Genomic DNA, 14,233 nt, shown 5'->3' on the forward strand with positions numbered 1-14,233 from the left:
TATATTGTCCATGTTACTAATCTCTGGAATGCACGAGTTATCACCCCTGGGAGAAGTTGCTGGCAGGCGTTGGCTAGCACTGGAATGGTGTCCGTCTTGGAACAAAGAGTTAGAACATTGAGCATGTCTTTATTGTTTGCCGAATATTGTTTGTCTTTATTGTTTGCACAAAGCACATTTCCAGTTTTGTTTCTTGTCTTTGGAGAGCTTTTTAAATTGGCTTTCGCTGAGACCAGCACAATTAAAATGATAACTACTTTTGCATTTATCTGCACACTTCATAACAGATGTAATGTCAATACATGTCTCTTCACAAACTTTGCAGTGGACTGCCATTAATTAATTAATTAACACAGAGTTAAGTGCTAAAGTTAATCCTGTTCTTTGTTCTAGGTACTCACCTTGTATACTAATCCAATGGTGACTGTTGACTAACAGCAGGTTGAATAGACAATTTTTTGTAAAACTGCTTGCAGAAGTTAAATTTCATAGAAGTGAGCATTACATTACCTGGTAGAGCATGTTACAGGCTACACTTCAGGAATTACTATAATAAATTTTTAAAATAAGATACTAATTAAAACGTTTACTACGGAGTACTATTTCACACGATTATTAGGCACTGCGAACATGGTTCTGTTTTGAGACCACTATTGTTTAATTTAACGATATAGTTTACAGTGTGAAAGGAGATATTCAGCTGTTTACTGATGATTCTAAATTATTAAGAACAATGGCAGGAATTTCTGATGTGTTGTTGTTGTTACAAGAGGATTTGAATAGGTTAGTGCTTTTGGCTAAAGAATGGGAATATCATTTCAGTGTTGCTAAGTGTAAAGTTATGCATTTTGGCCAAAGAAGATGGAATGAGGTTTATCACATTAGAAGAACTTTGAGGAATTCTAAAGTTAGAATTAGTAAATTATAATATTCTACATACCTAACTCTTAAATTCTAATTAAATATGGGGCATAACTGTGTGGCATAATAGAATTACATAATGTGAGCTCAAGAAAATTCCTCATTCTCTGACTGTTATAGTTAAATTCACATTTTAGTTAAATTCAGCTCAATGTTTTTTAGTTTCACTTGAGCATATGGGACACTTCCTTTGCAGCATTTATTTCATCACTGTCCTATTTATCTTCCTTTGTTTTAAATATTTCTACTTGCTTGTTCATTCTGTCTTATCTCTCAAATTCCTCAGAACAACAATAAAGGAAGTAAAATATTTCATTTGACTATTATACTTGCATATATTTTTTTTATGGTAAGCAAGTTTTCTTAAACACATATTTCCTTCATTTTGTTACAGTAGGCATGAAGAATAATTGCTCAGATAATAGGAATGCGTGTAATTGAGTAGATCCAAATGCACTTCCAATAAAAGGAACTTTGCTGCAGATTTCATCTTGTTCCTTGGAACATATATCACTTGCTTTTTTTCATTAAGCACATTCTCACTAATATATGACAGTTTGATACACTATACTGTCCAGTTATTAACTTCACAGTTCCTCCTTAAAGATACACCAAAACTTTTTTGAGATCACAGAACTTAACTTGATAGTTTTTCTTCCTTTCTAACTTTCTTCCTTGCTTGCCAACTTGCTGATATTCTAGTTAACCCCACAACAGCTGTTCTAAAAACTCACGACTAATGCAAATGTCAGTTGATTCAAATTAAAACTCAAGTGACAACATGACTGCCTTTATCACAGTGCTTGCGCATCGTAATAGTGCATAGCATAGGAACACTACTATGTGCAAACATACAATAATATACATGCAGTGTTATTTCTAGGTAATTCCCTAAGGATTACAAATTACAGTAAGCAATATTTAAAAACTAACTCCATGGCTTACACATGTAACATAAAATATATAGAATTTTGTTCAATAACTCCAATATATTTCAGACAACATTAGGTGGACTGGACATCATCAGGGAGATATAATCAAAATTATAAGTGTCTCTCCCTGATGATGTGCACATAACATTGAATGAAATATGTTGTGTAGGTTTGAATAAAATTCTGTATATTTTTTGTTACACGCTTTTTAAATATGTCTAGTACACATGTTCCATTAAAACTGTTTAATATGGTAAACAAGTTTACTAGTTAAATACAGTTAAGTCTCCTTTTGTTATGCTACCACTTAACCACATGGTGATTCCAATAATACCAAGTATACAATTGCATTACTAAATGTGAACACATAATGTATGTATATATAATTACTCTATCATGTAATAAAACTCGAACATTTTTTCATGAAATTTTCCCTTAATATATATGATGTGTAAAAAACAAACATAATAAGTAAATCACAATTATGTGAGATTTTTACAAGTATATCTGAGAGGATGTTGTTATAGTCCAGAGAATGTGAGGAGCATTGATTGTGGAATGTCAAATTAGTTGGGCATGCAAAAGGTCCTAATGGGAGATTTTAATATAGGAATGTGGATTAGATGGTAGGGATAGTGTATGAAAACAAGTTATTGAGTTTCTGAGAGAGAGAGATACCTTAAGCAGCTTGTGATGGAAGCCACATGAGGTTATAAGGTCAGTGATTATGGAAAGCTCCGATGTCAACTACGATCAGTACAATGACTTGATGAGTTGTGGCAAAAAGCCATTGACAGAGCATGGGAATTGATTAGGAAGTATCTGACACATGCAGTGCATAACTGCATCCCAAGAGTTATGTGAATAGAGTAGAAGTGAGATGGATGAGTAGTGAAATCAAGCAAGCAATCAGTGGGAGGAAAAGATGTTATGAAGGAGGTACAAACAGTTTATAATGAATAGATACATGAGGAATATAAATTACAGGTCAGAAAGGTGATAAGCATGGTATTAAAAAGAGAGAGAGAGAGAGAGAAAAGTACAGTATGAAAAGAGATTGGCCAGTCAGATCAATGATAATCCAGAGGAGAAAATGTATTACCTGAAAACCTCATGTTACTTCCATCACAGACTGCTTAAGGTCTCTAAGAAACTGAAATTGTTTTCATACACTATCTCTATTATCCAATTCATGTTCCTTTATTAAAATCTTCCATGTTGCAAACTAGAGGAAGAATAATTATGGAAGGGTGAAGGGGGAACAGATGATAGAGAGGGAATTAAATGAAACACAGTTTGGTTTCAGAAGAAACAGGGAAACCAGCGAAGCTATGACAACACTACGGATATTGGAGGAAAGAATGATCGAGTGCAATAAAGATTTATATCTATGCTTTGTGGACTATGAAAAAGCTTTTGATAATGTTAATCACTCTGTTTTATTTGATATTTTACATAAAATAGGAATAGATAAAAATATTATGAGAATTTTGTTCAGAATATACAAAACTCAAGAAGCTAGGGTCAGATTTCAAGGAGAGGATACTGAATGGATCCCCATAAGAAAGGGTGTGGGATGTCCCCACTCCTTTTTAATGTCTATAGTGAATGGATGATGAGGGAGGCCTTGGAAGATCTGAAGGATGGAATAAAGATAAATGGACATCTGATAAATAATATCAGATATGCAGATGACATTGTATTTATGAGCAAAACAGAGGAAGGCTTGCAAAGAATTTTGAACAGACTGAACAGGGTTGGAAATGAGAGATATAAAATGAAAATAAATATTCAGAAGACAAAAGTGATGAAGATTTCAAGGAAAGGAAATGATGGGATGGAAATCACTTTGAACAGACAAAAAATAGAAAATGTTAAAAGTTTTGAATTCCTTGGGAGTTGAATAACAGAAGACAGTAGATCTAATTATGAAATTAAGAACAGAATTAAAAAAGCAAAAGCAACATTTTTCCAAATATACCACATATTAGGAAACAGAAATCTGAACAATCAGTTAAAAGTAAGATTCCTCAAGACAATGATCTGGAGCATGGGGACGTATAGATGTGAGTCCTGGATGATCAATAAGGAGATGCATGACCGATTGAATGCATTTGAAATGTGGTGCTTGAGAAAAATGGATCGTATCAGCTGGACCGAAAGAATGAGCAATGAAGAGGTTCTTAAAAGATTCAAAATGAAAAGAGACTATATGGCTAGTATCCAAAGAAGAAAAAGAGCATTTGCAGGACATTTGATGAGGGGTTCTTGTGGAGAGCTTCCCAGAATAGTATTGCAGGGGATGGTGGAGGGAAACAGAGGAAGACCCCCAGCTGCAATGGAAAGACAACATCAAAGATTGGACGGGCAAAAATCTTACAGAAGCAAGAGATAGAGAGGCATGGAAGCAGACTGTTCATCAGCTGCAACCCTCTTAAAGAGGAGGCCACAGGATTAGATTAGATTAGAAGGGAGACAAATATTAGAGGTAAAAGAATCAAGTGTTGCTTTGGTTAGATGTTAATAAGGCTCTTGGAATGGTGACTACCACCACATATTTTTAAGGAAAGCAAAAGTATTCTCAGTGCTGGTAAGCAGGATTAGGTTGAGGTACATAGGATTCTCAATTATGGTCATCATGGGTTTGCAAAGGGCAGGTCTTGTTTTATCAATGCTTACATTTTATGATAAGGTGATGAATGTGTTGGATAAAGGGAGATTCATATATAGCAATATTCTTGTTAGTTATGCCTTTGGTCTGGTTATTTAATGAAAATCTTGCAGTGGAAAGGTTCCTAAGGAGGAGGAAGAAGGCAAAATGGCACCATTCCACTAGCATAGACTTAAGACAGAAGTTGCCACTTACATACTGACCTGTATTGGAGAAACTAGTTAGAAATATAATAGAGGACTAGGTTGAGGTATACAGTATTCTTAGTGATGGTAAGCAAGAACATAGGATTGAGGTACATAGGATTCTCAATTATGGTCAGCATGGGTTTGTGAAGGGCTGGTCTTGTTTTATCAATCTGCTTACATTTTATAATAAATAGATATTCATATATAGAGATATTCTTGGACATTGAAAAGGCATTTGATAGATTACCACATGATAAGTTTGTGTCTAAGTTGCAGAAGATGGGATTGGATAACAGATTGGTTAGGTGGATTGAAGATTGGGTTTCTGAATGGTACTAGAAAGCAGTGTATGATACCGCATTGTCTCTGAAAAGGTGACCAGCGGTGTGCCTCAGGGCTCTGTTCTTGGACCCTTACTTTAACTTATTTGTCAATGATATTTCATGTAGGTTGACTAGGTATCTTCAAATGTTTGCTAACAATGCCAAGTTAGGTAGAATTAGAAGTATTGCTGATATTAATTCTTTACAGAAGATTTGAACAGACTTTTAGCTTAGACAAATGAGAGAAGTACATTGACAGTCAAGGTGCTGCAGTGTGAGGTACACAGATATGTCTTCACATCCTCTTGGCAAAGCTTCAGAAAGTAAATGAGATTCAGGATCTTGCAAATACTGCACAGTGTATTGCTGCTGTGATAAGAAGCTGTTGTACTTGGAATATTTTTCTCACATTTGGAGTGGTGCATCTAAAACATCCCTAAGAATTCTTGATGATATATAGAAGAGGGCGATCTGCTTAATAAGTGACCACTCTCTCTCACAAACTCCCTTCAGGCACTTTCCCATAGGTGCTCTGTTTCTGTACTGTCTTTTCTTTAGGTACTTTCATGAGCACTGGTCTACTGAACTGGCCTGTATTGGAGAAACTAGTTAGAAATATAATAGAGGATTCCTTTAGTTTCTTCTAATCTTGTAAGAACTAGAGCAGCTACTACTGGCCAGCGTTCCTACTGTTCAACTCCAAATACCAAATGAACTTCTCATGATCTACCTTCATTTCATCTGCCTCAGTTCTTTGGAACAATCTCTCTCCCATACAGTTTATCCCACTGAATACAGTCTCTAATTCTTTAAGAAATGTATCAGCAGATAGATTACTTCTTTCTGCTTAGTCACTTACCCACATATGATACTGTTATTGTTATAGGTCTTGTGACATTTTGTGCATAGGGTCATCATAAAAATAATATGGACATGTAGGGATAAGGAGATGCCTCTAATTAATGGACTTTTTTTTACTTGGCTATGCTACTAATTATACGGAGGCTGTTCAATAAGTTATAAGACTATATTTATACAGAAGACAGATTACCTTTAATCGTCATCATTTACATGGTCTTTTTCGAAGTAACTACCGTGAGACGCGATGCATTTGTCCCAACATTGCGTCCACTTCTTAAACACATGTGAAAGTCCGTTTTTTGAGAGTCCTTTCAAAACCGCCTCCGCAGCTTTTACACATGCTTTGTTGCTTTCGAAATGGCGGCCTCTTAGTGGTTTCTTGAGCTGAGGAAACCACCAGAAATCGCACGGTGCGAGATCAAGACTGTATGGAGGGTGTGGTAGGATATCTATGTTGTTCTTCTGCAAAATGTCCACTACACAACCAGCAATATGTGGCCTTGCATTATCGTGGTGCAATAAGAAGCCATTCTTCAGCAATGGACGCTTCCTTTTGACGTGCTGTACCATTGTCCGTAAAACATCCGCATAGTATGAGCCGTTTACAGTATTCCCGGGTTCTACAGCGTGTTGGTAAACAATGCCTTCGTAGTCAAAAAACATTATGGTCATAACTTTACCAGCCGATTTTACAGTTTTTGCTTTCTTGGGGGTAGACGAAGACAGATGCTTCCATTCACTGCTTTGTTGTTTCATTGTAGGGTTATAGTGATACAACCAAGCTTCATCTGCTGTAATGATGCATTTTAAGAAGTTTTTGCCTTCTTGTTCCAGTCTTTCTTTCCATTCTGTGCACACATCCACTCGATGCTGCATTTGCTCCGGTGTCAAGAGTTTGAGAATCCATCGGGCGCAAACACGTTTCAGTCCCAAATGTTCAGCCATGATTGAGTGAACACTTCCCACAGAAATATTCAGGACAACATGCAGCTGGCGTACTGTAATTCTGTGATCCTCCTTGATGATAATCGCTGCTGTGTTGATCATTGTCTCTGTGATGGACGTTGAAGGTCTTCCCTCACATTCAAAATCTTCCACATTTTGCCTTCCTTCCTTAAAAGTTTTATGCCAGCAAAAAAAACACTTGCCCTCGACATTTCTTCATCGTGGAAAGCTTCGCGTATCATGTTAAAAGTGTCTGATGCCGATTTTTGCAAACGCACACAAAATTGAATCGCATAACGCTGTTCCAAGGACACTTCCATTTCGATAACTTGTTGTGGATCGTAGGCACGCCGAAACAAGCTTGCGTTTAGTCATGTGACACTCTGGCACATCAGCCCGTATACGCCATCTATCAACCTCTTTTGTTAATACAGACAGCAACATTTCTTTATTCCACAGAAATTAATATTGTGATGAGTGGTTTCGCGACAGTAAAATTAGTCTTATTACTTATTGAACAGCCCTCGTATATTGGGTTTTATCCTTTATTCAAGCGCAAACTTTAGCAAACAAAGTTTGCGCCTGAAGTACTTTCAGGACTCGGACAACTCGTAGTAAAGGTGGTATAAGTTCTCATCACTTGCCTTAGTATCTCCCATAATGCAAAGCGCATTTCCTTGCAGACATGTATAATGCTATGCATTAAAGGAAGGGCCACTACCCAGACCGGTTTTGACCTTTATTGAGGTCTCATCAGTAGGAGCCAGACCCAGAGGTGGTGATACTAAGGTGGAAGTAATGGAGAAGTCATATTTACCTATATGAGTTGCCAGTTGCCAAGGAGATGCCTCTGTATAATGTAGAGTTTGTCAGGCCACATGTGGACTATTGTGCTCAAGTTTGGTCAGTCAGTTTTCATTATTATGTAGAAATGCTAGAGAGGATCAAGATCATTGACCAAAGTAATATCAGGACTCTGGAATAATGGTTTTGCAGAGTAGTTGAGGAAATGTAGATTGCAAAGTTTAATGGATGTGAGGAAAAGAGATGATATGATGGGAAGGTACCACGTGATGATTTTTGGTGGCAAAAGATAAGTTTTTTTTTTTTTTGAGTATTTAGCCATAATTAACTCATCCATGTTTGTATTGTTATATTTATGAGTTTGTTTGATTGACTGAAAGGATATTGTTGCTGTTACAGTGTAAGTATGAATGAAGCAGTGAAAAATGAAGAGAATGACCAGATGGTAATGGAAAGATAGCGCACTTGCACGTGGAGTTCTCTGCAAAACAAAACATGATTGTAGAAATGCTTGTTGGCTGGTATGACACAACAGAAGGGGAGATGCAAGGAAATCAGATAAAGAGAAAGCAGATTATGAAAGAGCAAAAGTATGAGAATAGGGATTGGATTTTGTATGGTAATTCATTGATAAAGGTAGTACTTGAGGAGAGTGTGATGAAATTGTTTTTTGATTGTGCCAAGATTAAGGATGTGATGCTGTAAGGAAGCAGAGATTGAAGGTGAAAGATATTTATTTTGTCTGGTACAAATAATTCAGCAGGTGACAAGTGTGGTATGTGAGAAGATAAGCATGGTACATGTGAAAAAGAAGAGTCAGAAAGTAAAAGTTGAGTCTGTTACACAGTATGACAGGTGAGCAGAGATAGAGAACGATGATTTTAAATGAGTCACTGTGTATTTTCCTTGGAGACTATAATGTTCACAACATCAGCTGGCTCTCCCACTCCAATTGCAGAGGTAATGCAGGTAGAAAAGTGGAGTCATTTGCCATTGCCAATGACCTTACACACACCTACCAGAATACCAGACAACCTTAACCACTCTCTAGATATCGTAGACTTCTTCCTCACTAGTAACCCATTTAGTACACAGTGAATGTAGTCTGTCCTCTGGATAGTTCAGATCACAATCTTGTGCTGATGTCCTCTCCCAAAAAACAATATGAACACAATCATTTGCATCCACACATCATATGGCATTACAATAAAGCCAAATGGGATGATCTACACAACTTTGCCATATTTTCTTGGATGGATTTCTTGGATATTGCTTCCAGTCATCTGACCAAACCTATGTACTGAACAAATCACCAAATTAATTTTTATCTGCATGGAAGCATTTATTCCCCTTTCCAGCCTAAGTTCTCCTCCCTTATCTAAGCCTTGGCTCTCCCACAGGATGTGCCAAAGTTGCACAAGAGAAGAATCAAGCATACCATAACTGGCTTCCATCCAAAATTCCATCATGAAATTTTTACCTGTCTAGCCAAGTCATAAACACTCAGGCAGATTGCATGATGTTTTTAACTTTCTACAAAGAATTAATTTGTACAAAGACATTTGACTGTAATTTTATTTATATGTAGATATTGCATTGCTTAACAACTTTTGTACATATTACTTACTAGTTTATTTTTTGACTAATTATGTAGTGCTGTAGCCTTTGACTTTGTGTATTTGCGTAACCTTGTCGCAATTTTGTTTATATGTAGATACTGCATTGCTAAACTTAATTTTTATCCATACATATTGCATAATAATTCCTTTTTGATTATTTATGTACTGCTGTAATAACATTTGCTGTAATTTTATCTCAATATTTAGATACTTCATTTATTAGTTTTTGTACATGCATTTTGTTTATTAATTGGTACTGTTGACTATTTATGTACTGCTGTAATTTTTGACCTTGTGTGTTGCTGTGACCTCTGAAGTAATTTTGTTTATATATAGATGCTGCCTCGTGGAACTTAATTTTTGTGCTTCCATATTGTTTACTAATTTCTGTTTGACTGTATATGTGCTTATTTGTACATCCTCTGTCCAAAAAGAAACCGAATTTTTGATAGAAAATTAAACACAGGCTAATTATAATTATTCAAATCATTTATTTCAATCAATATACTCTCCCTCAGCTTTGATACAGCATTTGGCACGGTCAATTAATTCGTTAAATGAATTTTTTATATCGGTTTTTGGGATACTGTTGAGGGTCGTGGTTACTGCCGCTTGAATGTTTTCAATGGTGCCGTATCGCTTTCCTTTCATCGGCAAATGAAGTTGGGGGAAAGAGAAAGAAGTCACAGGGTGCTAAATCAGGTAATATGGCGAGTGATCCAACACACAAACTTGGTTTTTGCCCAAAAACTGTCTCACAATGTTTGAACGATGAGATGGTGCATTATCGTGCAAAAGTAATCAGCTGCCTGCATCATGATATTCATGTCATACGTGACGAATTCTTGCTATCAATCACTTCAAAACTTGAAATAAAACTCACCATTGACCGTTTGGCCATACTGAACGAATTCTTTGTGGATAATGCCTTTGGAATTGTAGAAACAAATCAGCATTGTCTTTACTTTTGACTTTTCCAAGCGACTTTTTATTGGCTGCCCTTCTTGTGGTCTCCACTCAGCACTCTGGTGCTTTGCTTCGCCAGTAATGATTGTTTCAAGGAAGTTTTAGTCCTTATGAGTGGTTTTAATGAGGTCCTTGCAGTGTTCAATTCGATACATTTTTTGGTTGTCAGTCAACTTGTGGGGAACAAATCACGAATTCAGTTTATGAAGGCCCAAACTCTCGGTCAAGATGTTGTGCACAGTTGATTTTGGAATCCCCAATTCATCTTCAATCTCATGGACGATTTCAGGTTATCTTTGATGAAATCACACACCTTTTGGATGTTAGCTTCGCTCAGGCCAGTTTCTGGGTGGCCCGGCTTTTCGTCGTCCACAAGCATCTCACGACCACTTTGAAATTGCTTAAACCACTCGTAAACTTGAGTACGTGATAAGTATTCATCACCGTATGCTTTTTTAAAACTTTTTGTGTTGAAACTTGGTAAAACTTTTACCAAGTTTCAACACAAAATTCATTCGCAGCTCTGTTTGAAACTCATTTTCTGACTGTTCATCAAAACACACTGTCACTCTTGGCACTATAACTCAGCTTCTAATGAAACAAATGTCATAAACAGTTGACACAACACTAATGAAGGTTGCCGCTTTCGAAACAAAAAGATACAACAAGTGGCACCACTAGTTTCTTCTATTTTTGAACAGTTCAGTTTCTTTTTGGACAGAGGGTGTATATGCTGCATTGATTGGCTTAGTTTTTGTACATGCATATTGTTTACAATTTTTCTTTGACTGTTTATGTATTGCTGTAACCTTTACTATGGCACAGTATGACCTTTGTTGTTTTTGTGTCAATAAACTATAAACCAACCAACCAATCTTTTTGTAGGTCATTGAACTTAGTAATTTTTTTGTTACAAATCCCACCCATGAAAAGTTGTGCATTAGTATTAGCACCTTGGGAATTTAAAACCCTTCTCTAGAGATCAGATGTGGACCTTTCACAAGACACTTTAGGCCTCAAGTTATACTTTGAGGCAGTGCTTTTTTTTTGTCTTGTTTTGCCTTTTATTAACATTTTATTATTGCTTTTTTTTATTAACAGTAATCTGTGACATGCAGATGAGGTACATTTAGAAATTTTATATTCAGTAATTTTTTATACATTAAATGAAATTACCATTTTTCACTCTGTCTATACAGAAAGCTGATGTAGAGAACTTTTATATTTGCTGTATAAAATGTTTATTAAAAATTAAATACTTAAAAATATCAGCAAATAATTTTTTAGTTTTCTTTTCATATCCTTTTAATTTTTAGCTTTTCCTACTAACAAAGAATGAGTACCAGCACTTATTGTTTAAAAAAAAATGCTTTTAGGTAACTTGTTCCATAGGCACTTTAGGTAAATTGTTTCATAGCACATCAGTACAGGAAATAAATGAAGGAGATTAAAGAAAAATTGTTTCCCTTGAGTATTGAGTTAAATTGTAAAGAAATAAAGAGAGAAATTAGCCAACTGGTCTGGTTGGCCAAGCAGATAGTATATCTACTCTCCAACCAACTGGTTGCTGGTTTGAGTTCCATAGCATGGGTGTTTTTATAAGCATGCTCTGGAAAAGTTTGCATAGTAGCTCCTTGAGTTTATAAGACCTCTCTCTCTTTTAAGATTTAAATTACAACTAGACACTGCAGGTATTCTAACATATTTCGAGGAGAGGAGAGTGGGGAAATGAATAATGCTGTTTCTGATGCAAAGTGACTATGGAAATATCTGTAGAAAATATGTGCAGTAAAAAGTGAATGAACATCTTTGCGAAAGAGAGTGGAGTGAATATGTGAGATCAACCTGCTTGCTCAGCCTAATTCCTGTACTGAGTCCAGATTTAGGAAGTTCCTAGAGATGGCATCTTAATATGAGAATAGTATTCAATCAAGAGAATGGTTTGCAGTCATTGTGTGTGAAAACAGTGTACAAAGATTTTATATTAATTTGTTCTGATGCAGAAATTTTTTTTCAGATGATGTGGTGAAGAATATGAAAAAAAATTCACAAAAACATGAGACTAAAGCAAATCGTAGTTTAGTAAACTATTACTGAATATGATATTTTCATTTCAGATGTCTTCATGCTGGATCTCTTCGTCATTTGATGCATCTTCAAATAATGATATTGATTCTAAACCTTTGGGTGGTCAAAAAAGAATCAGGGATGATAATGCAAACATTGTCCAGTCCAAAAAGCATTTACACCATTGGAGAAAGCAAACACCTTCAAAAATTCCTTGGATAGCAAAATATTTTCCCAAAGTTAAGGTAGTCATATATTTGTGTGAAGTGTGTGTGTTATGTTTGTATTTCATGTAGCTAAGCACTCACTCACACACACACACATACACATTTCATTTTTTGTTACAATAATTTGAAAATTTAGTGAATGATAGTGATTTACACAACTTTCAGTAAATCTTAGTAATTTGCATAAATCAAAAATTTTTTTGCATCTTCTCTATGAAGATGTTGTGTGCAGAATTGCTGTGTGATGCAAGACTTCCAAGTAATGTTCATCTTTGACTTCATTTTTTTGCAGATTGACATGTCAGTAGTTGAATGTTAGTGATAATCTGATTTGGAAGTAATTTTGTGATAATAATTTGAAAATTTAGTGAATCATAGTGAAATCTTAGTAATTTGAAATTTCATTTTGCATGAGTCTCTTCCAGTTTTAAAATTGATGAGTGAATATATTACAAAAATACACATAAATACACCATGAACACATTCACTCCAGATACCAGACAAATATATATATATTAAAAAAATATTGGGTTGGCAAATAAGTTTGTTTGGTTTATCCATTAGTACAAGTTTATGCCGCTTCGCCTGGCGCTGTTGTTGCGCTACCATGCAACACTATTGCACAGTTGAAAGGCAACATTTCACATAACCTTTCAGTGAATTTTTGTTCGGCCTACTTCAGTTGCATGTGTGTAACATATTTTTAGAAATGGAAGGAAATAATGTACATTACCGGCATATTTTGCTTTTTTATTTCAAAAAAGGCAAACGAGCTGCAGAGGCCCATAAAAAAATATGCATCGTATATGGGGATGGTGCCTTAACAGAATGTGTATGCCAAAAGTGGTTTGGCAAATTCCGTTCTGGAGATTTCGCGCCGGTCGCCCGACCGAGGTTGATTCGAGTGTTGTGAAGAATATCGTCGACAAAAATCTGTCACAAACAGTGTGGGAGATTGCTGCAGTACTGAACATGTCCCATACAAGCATTGAAAACCATTTGTACAAGCTGGGATGTGTTTCAAAACTCAATGTTTTGGTGCCGCATGAATTGACTGAGGCCAATATGACTGCTCGCATATCGATCTGTGATTCGCTATGACGTCGCCAAGAAAACGACCCATTTTTGAAGCGGATGATTACGGGAGATGAAAAATGAGTTGTGTACGATAACGTGAACTACCCCAAACAACCTCGAAAGTGGAATTGCACCCAAAGAAGATCATGCTGTCTGTGTGGTTGGATTATAAAGGTGTTGTCCACTACGAGTTGTTATCGTCAGGCAGAAAGATTGCTCACAGTTAACGTGACTGGCCTGTGCAATTAGCATAAAACGTCCTGAATTGGCAAATCAGAAAGGAGTTGTCTTTCACCACGACAACACCAGACCCCACACATTGTTAACAACCTGGAGTAAATTGTTACGCCTTGGCTGGGATGTTTTGCCGCATCCTCCGTATTCACTGGACCTGGCACCTTTCGATTACCACTTATTCAGATTGTTGCAGAATTCTCTGAATGGGAAAACCTTCGCTAATGAGGAGGCTGTCAAAAAATACCTGGATCAGTTTTTCGCCAGTAAACCTCAGGAGTTTTGTGAACGTGGCATAATAAAGTTGATGGACAGATGGCAAGAGGTCATTGATAAAGAGGGTCAATATATATCTGACTAGTATATATTATATATATTAAATAAAATGTGTTTCATTC

At 36.1% G+C, this 14,233-nt stretch overlaps 1 protein-coding gene across 8 annotated transcripts in view; it reads left to right on the top strand.

The window, feature by feature from the left end:
• The window catches only part of Rad17 (Rad17 checkpoint clamp loader component), a 404,427-nt gene that overhangs the window by 41,025 nt on the left and 349,169 nt on the right, over window positions 1-14,233 (top strand). For all 8 annotated transcript variants that reach the window (XM_090401715.1, XM_090401712.1, XM_090401709.1 and 5 more), the window contains one exon: window positions 12,348-12,542. In XM_090401715.1, the coding sequence (XP_090257841.1) occupies window positions 12,348-12,542 (195 nt within the window). The remainder of the gene's footprint in view (window positions 1-12,347; window positions 12,543-14,233) is intronic.

Source organism: Typopeltis vanoorti, chromosome 12 (genome assembly GCF_054136105.1).
Source record: "Typopeltis vanoorti isolate ZY-2024b chromosome 12, IOZ_Tvanoo_1.0, whole genome shotgun sequence".
Classification (NCBI taxonomy): Eukaryota; Metazoa; Arthropoda; class Arachnida; order Uropygi; family Thelyphonidae; genus Typopeltis; species Typopeltis vanoorti.